Source organism: Diachasma alloeum, unplaced genomic scaffold, assembly GCF_001412515.2.
Source record: "Diachasma alloeum isolate Michigan unplaced genomic scaffold, Dall2.0 Dall_scaffold_00363, whole genome shotgun sequence".
NCBI classification, from domain to species: domain Eukaryota; kingdom Metazoa; phylum Arthropoda; class Insecta; order Hymenoptera; family Braconidae; genus Diachasma; species Diachasma alloeum.
This window is the reverse complement of record NW_021680502.1, coordinates 1-6,619: the sequence shown is the minus strand read 5'-3', so window position 1 is coordinate 6,619 and position 6,619 is coordinate 1. Positions and strand designations below refer to the sequence as shown.

At 36.1% G+C, this 6,619-nt stretch overlaps 2 protein-coding genes across 2 annotated transcripts; one reads left to right on the top strand and one right to left on the bottom strand.

Annotated features, from left to right (window-relative positions):
- The first annotated feature begins 446 nt into the window (after positions 1–446).
- On the top strand, positions 447–3,729 carry LOC107041366 (nucleoporin Nup35). Its single transcript, XM_015261888.2, has 3 exons — positions 447–613; positions 778–891; positions 1,149–3,729. Exons 2-3 carry the CDS (start codon positions 778–780, stop codon positions 1,974–1,976), a joined length of 942 nt encoding a protein of 313 aa, XP_015117374.1. The 5' UTR covers positions 447–613; the 3' UTR covers positions 1,977–3,729.
- LOC107041354 (glucose-induced degradation protein 8-B homolog) lies at positions 2,361–5,715 on the bottom strand (the record flags this gene model as incomplete). Its single annotated transcript, XM_015261869.1, has 5 exons — positions 2,361–2,792; positions 2,971–3,365; positions 4,574–4,692; positions 5,183–5,289; positions 5,648–5,715. Coding segments are annotated over 5 exons (866 nt in total), but the record flags the coding sequence as incomplete, so codon positions are not given.
- Between the last annotated feature and the right edge of the window lie 904 nt (positions 5,716–6,619).

Here is a 6,619-nt window from a genome sequence, read left to right as displayed (position 1 = left end):
AATATATATAATCGAACATTACCATAGTAAAAAAAAAACAAAATCTGCACAATTATTCAATAGAATCATTGGAAAATTATAGAGTTTTCCGGCGACAGCACTGGGATTTTCTATGAATTTTTTGACCTACGTGTCAATAATAAATATGTCGAGAAAAAGGAAAAGACTTTTAGATCATTAGATTCTGCATTCATTATACTATTGATTATAATATGTTCGATTTTACATTCCTGACAATTATTACAAAATGCGAGGAGCTACCGTATTGAGAACCCCTTTCCGGTTATCGACAAATTTATGCTCGGGCCCTACCATACCAACAGTTCCGTACGCTCCATCGTAGTCCATGCGCCACTGCTACGTATTTTGCTGTTGAACACTTTACATTGGCCCTGCTCATCTCCCCTATAATCTCTGGTTTGCTACTTGGGTCGGGAGAAGTTTCGGCGAGCCAGCGCCACGTATTGACGGTTCGGCTCCCCAAGTATCTGGCAACCCTGGTCACTTTCAAAACTTTCAAAAGTAGATTTTTCTCGATTGCCTCAAAGAAAATTTGTGATAAACTTTCATTATTACTATTCCCATCACCAATTAGTTCAGCAAATTGACCAAGGTAATTAATCAAATTTTTGTTTCCTTATATGTCTTATACATAGACTACTTAAAAATGTAAGGCTTGTGTTGTTTTCCTAAAAAAGGAACGTGAACATAACCTCCATAATAATTCTTGAAAAACTCTCTTCTATTTTATTTATTTATTTTTCACTTGTACGACAGATGGAACCGATGACATTGGGATCACCCGTGGGCAGTCCAGGGCAGACTCCAGGAAGTCCTGTAAACAATTCAGCATATCTCCCGAGTTTTTTACTGGGGGAGACGGCCCATACGGTAAATTTGCAACCGGCATTTCATATTATTCACAAATTTTACAACACAGTGAATTTACTGTCGATTATATTCTTTATATTTCGATCAATGTCTTGTTCTCCAACAACCCACTGGTAATTTGAGTAGAAAAAAAAAAGACAAATAAGAATTCAACTGCCTGATTTTGACGACACCACGGAGACATCATTAAAGCCTAACAATATTCTCTATAACGATGTACACCTTTAATGTTACTCATTAAAATGATTTTCCATCAGCCTGGAAGGATGGCCATGTCCAGTGTTTCTGACAATACATCTCGTTTCTCAACCATCAACAGTCCTCCAAGCCTCCCGTCACCAATTTCAAGCTATGGAAGCCCGGATTACCGTCACAATCGTCAAAAGGCCATGTTTGCGAATGCAACATCTCCAGGAACCCCCAGGATTGGTGCTGAGTGTCATGCAGGGGGTCCTCCCACGAGAGATCTCTTCGACACTTTTGAAACAGCTCCGCCAGGGGAATCATTTTCTGGAGGAAATAGAAGAAGTTTTCCAAGGAATTTACTTAATAGTAATGATCCTTTGTTTTTGGACAGTCCTAACATTGGCACTGGGGAGAGCCAGGGCCTACTCAAATGGATCACAATATTTGGATTTCCTCCGAGTGCTATAAATATAGTCCTCTCGCACATTTCAAACAGAGTCAGGATTGTCGATAAGCATCCTCCCCCTCAGCCACAAAGTAACTGGATTCATTTGAAATGTGCGACTGAACAAGAAGCACAGAGAGCATTAGCCTGTAATGGGAACATTGTCTCTGGCTTTATCATGATTGGAGTGACTCCTTGTATCGATGAGGGGGTCGTCATGAGTCCTGACAAAGAAAACAGAAAGGCCAATGGCAGCATGAGAATCTTCTCATCATCTAACAAAATGACCATACCTGACTCTGCCAACATTTTGCCTAGTCCCAACAGTTCCATTAACAAAAGAGTCATATTTAATACTCAGTACAGCCCTTCAAATATTAGACAACCTGACAACGTCCCTCAGAGATCCACTGGAATCGTTTCTAAGGCCATGGAATATGTCTTCGGGTGGTAATTTATGTTCCAAAGAGAAGATCAACAATTTTTGTATACATCATTCACTATTGATTGCAAAGGCTTGTTCATTAATTTTTATTTGTATTTTCTTTTTTTTTTTTTGTTCCTCTTTTGACTGAATTACCTCAAATTTGCAGTAATGAATTATTAATTTTCAAGGACGAGTGGACAAGTTTTGAGAATGTTTTATTGAGCAATTAATGCATTATTTTGGGTATTTCTTAAGTGAAAAGAGAATTAATTAAATGTCATTGGTTTATTTATTTAAATTTTGGAAATCGATTTCCCTTTGAATGAGGGTGAATTATATTGAAAAACAATTGAGAAAAACTTAAGTCAGGGTTGATTATGGAGTCAATCATTGGAATTATTCAATTTGTCATTAGAGTTTAAAATTTTAATAAAATTTTAATACTTCGGTATAATCATTAATATAATACATTTTGCACGTGAAAAAAGGAAATTTATCACTAATTATTAATAATCATCATTTTTATTCGTTTCCTAATTGTTCTACTTATGCTTAGATAATCGTTACAGTCTTCTGGGACCAATATATGAATAAATAATAATAACTCTGAATTCTCGTTAAAAATTTTTTTTTTCTTTTTTTTCTCAATTCAAGGGTTGATTTTTACTACTTAGGATTCTCGATAGTTGCACTCCCCAAATCGGTCATTTTTGGATATTTGACTTTTTTCTTGTCGAGTTCATCCTGCGCCCACAGTATCATCTTCAAGAGATTGTTTAGTCTTGGGCTTGTCGATTCTCTGTGCTCCATTTTCAAAATTGCAGTATTTAATTCGCTTGCAATCTACAAGCCGGAAAAATAATTTGTTAAATTTGAGATACATAATTAATTGAAAAAATTTAATATAATACTTGAATGAATGATATTTAAAATGATTATTCAACATATCAACTTCATTAATAATTAGATTTACAAAAGAAGAAGGAATTTTCTTCAATTCAGTACTCGAATGAAATTGTACCTTTTGTCTGTGCGATGGATGAAGCAAATCACTGAAAGGGCTTTTCATAGGCTCCTCAAACGCCAACAAAGCCAGAGTTCTCTCCAATTCACTCAAAATATTATCGTCAGACTCACCAGCCTCACTAAGTTGATCTTGGGCAAACTGCAATGCTTCTTCTATTCGCCCAGTACGAATGAGTTCAATGAGGTGTAGCTGTTGCAAGTGAAAATACAAGTATCTGTCATTATCAAGTAACTCGGGATGGAGTTGATTGACAAGGTCCGTGGCCTCCTGGATTCTGCCATTTTGAACTGCATCGCGAATGCGAATTCTATCATCCATCGAGTTCAGTTCTACTGTTGGGCCCACACCAGATTCTTGTTGGAATTTTTCAGCTGCTTCTTTAAAACCCTCTGAAGGATTTCAAATTTACTTTTAAGCGACTGCATCAATTATGGAATCGATGGGTGCAGGAAATTGATGACTCGCTTTTTGTGTGTTTAGGAAATTTTGCACTATTTCAAAAATTACTGTAACTCTCTACCAAAAAATCGAGGATCTCAAATTACTAAAAATGGCAATGATGTGAAATATTTGAACGAAAAAATGTCACTAAACATAAGCAATACTGTATTCTTGAAAATAAAAATAAATGATTTTTATGAAATGTAAGGTAAATGTAGCTATGCCCGTCTTTGCCCCTACGCTCGTCCAAATCCTGCCAGCTATGACATTTCAATCATTTTGATAGTCCCAAGAGTCTATTAAGAGTGAAGTACGATTGGAGTTATTATTTTAGTCAATAAGAAAAGTTATAGACACCAATACAGAGTGATTTATTGGATAATAAGAGAAAAATCACATTCACATCAACTCATGCTACGACAGAGTTAATTCTTAAGCCACAAGTTAAGAAACTCACAATTTTAAAACGTTGATATCTTCGTTACACTAGTAAAATGGAATTATAAATCCCTTTGCTAAGGTTTCGAACAGTTAAAAATTTAATAAAAATGCATCAATTATAGTAATATCCGGATATTTCACTGAAATATTGCCAATTAAAAGAATAGGTACAATGAAAATAGCATTGATCCTATGCTCGTTTTGCACCCAACTGTCAACTGGTAACGGACTAAACGGATGAAAAAATTATTTAAAAGGTTGGACTGTCCAATAGAAATATAATTTTGTGCATCGAGATATTTTTTAATGTTGTTTTATCAGAAAATAGGATACTCACGATATAATTAGTTCGGATATAACCTTTCCATATCACTCAAATCACGAGACGAGGATAGGGACATATGTCAAACGAGCATGGAGACAAATGAACGAGCGTAGGGACATGGGACTTTTCACATTCATGGACGATTATTAAAAAAATTGTAATTATCATAATTAATATAAATAAATTCCAATTCTGAAGGTTTTACCCTCTGATATGTAATTTAAATCACCGCATCTTCACGCTCATTTCGATAGAAATATTGAACTAATGATGTGTTCACCTTAGCTAGACGAGCGTAGGGTCATTTACCTGATTGCCAATTCTGGCAATTTAAAACCAAATCACCTTTTCGCACACCTAATATGACAATTAAATTAAATTAAATAATACCTGTAACTAAATAATTCATTATCAAATTATTCACTGAGACCCTCTGGATATGCGAACCCACTTCAGCCAACCACTCGTCCCTCGGGCCACTCTCCTGTTTCTCCATAAAGCTCAAAACCCTACGAAATATGAGATTCACAGCAACAATAACAATCAACACATTGCTATTTAAGGCCCGGTCCCTCTATGGGGGCCTTAATTGATGAATAGTCAATAATTACTTCCTAAATTCAATACACTAATTTCATCATTTTGTGGATTGAATTGACAGGTATAACAAAAGAGAGGTTAAAATGTCGGAATTGCTGTTGAATACTACATTGACAGACTGAAAACCTCTATCCACTAAGGAATTTTTTTTTTCATTTGAAACATTTAAATTAATGAAAATAATAAGTGAACAATTCAATTTTTTTAATTTCCTATTTCATAAAAGAAGAAGAAAAAGATTAACAAATCACAAATTACTAAAAATGGCAAAAATGTGAAATATTTAAACGAACTAATGTCACTAAACATAACCAAAACTATATTCTTGAAAATAAAAATAAATGATTTTTCCAAAATTAGAATTCTTCCTTTTCTTGTTTGAGATTACCAAATCCTTACGTTCGAGACAGCTCGACTCGACTGTAACCACCCAACGTCCACCAAGAGTGCACTTCCTGAAACTCCGGGGATACTAGTACTGGTAACTCTCGAAATTCACAAAAATCCTAAAAATCGTAGATATAGGAATGATTTTTGAATATTGTTGCCAATTATTTTCAAGCAAATAAAACAAAAATTTTAGAACCGCCACAATGACGCCGAGGCCAACTCACAAATCAATTTGTGAAAGGTAAAAGAAACTGATTAATCCAATTGTTGTTTTTCTTCTTTTTCAAGTTGAGCAAAATGTTGGAACTCTTTTTTAATAGTAGTAGTTGATAAATTTGTATCTGCTCCGATCACTACTTCTTTCTCCTGTCACTGTGAAGAGAAGAGATGTAGGGGAAACTAGCCAGACACAACAAGTTTACGTGAGATGGCTTGGGGTCAAGTGCATTGGGATATGTTTGGCTAAATGACTACCCGTCCGAATTTCAGAAGCCCATAACCTGTATGCACTGTATCTCTTTGGTCAATACCATCAATACCGCCTCAATTATGGGGTAATCAGGGTTGCCAGATACTTGGGGAGCCGAACCGCCAATACGTGGCGCTGGTATAGCCCAAAAATAGTAAGGTATGATACAGGGAGGTATGGTGAAGCTTTGATGTCGCCGACACCGAAACAGGGGACAAGTTCCAATAGAAGCCCCGCGCGGCGCTGTTGCGTCCCTTCCCCTCACGCGGATTAGATCTCTCTCCACATGCCGATNACGAGTTACGAACAAAATTTTTCATCACAATGTGTCGGAAAGTTACTTCTCCGATACAGCGTGATGAAAATAAAATTTTGTGTTCAATCGAGAGGAACAGGATTAAAAAATGTTGAGATGAAAACTATATGATTCTCAGCAAATAGTTCCATGGGTCGAGCGATAAAGATTGACTGAGTCATGTCGACTAGACGATTGAAATACTAATTAGAAGAAAGAATAATTAACATCAGAAGTCCATTCAATTAATTATTCCTCTTCTCTTCAGTGAAGCTTAATAGGGAAGAATTGGGAGGGATTGGATTACGATAACGAGGATCCCAGTTTGAACTATATTTTTTAATGTTTTCTTCTATGAACAAGTTTTGAAAAAGATACGATGGTCATAATGGTCACGAGGGGTGAAATAAATGAAGTACAAGGGGTTTCAAGAGCCACAAAAGAAAAAAAAAGTCCCAACTACTTAGCCTCACACAAATAACAATCGTTCTTTGACACTTGATCACTCGGTAGCAAATCACCGCTTTTTTCCAGCCATTGTCGTCGCTTCTCAATTTTTTTCACACTGGGAAGGGAGAAAAAACGATAATTATCCCTAGAAGATGAGTAGATATATAGGGGCGGTTCTGGCCCAACCATTTTGGGAAGGGTCTGAGGATGCGCCGCGAGTGGGTGGTGGGAT

Coding starts and splice junctions, on each gene's coding strand:
- LOC107041366 (XM_015261888.2), top strand. CDS start 778: ATGGAACCGATGACATTGGGATCACCCGTGGGCAGTCCAGGGCAGACT. Junction 892..1,148: donor TGGGGGAGACGGCCCATACG/GTAAATTTGCAA, acceptor ATTTTCCATCAG/CCTGGAAGGATGGCCATGTC.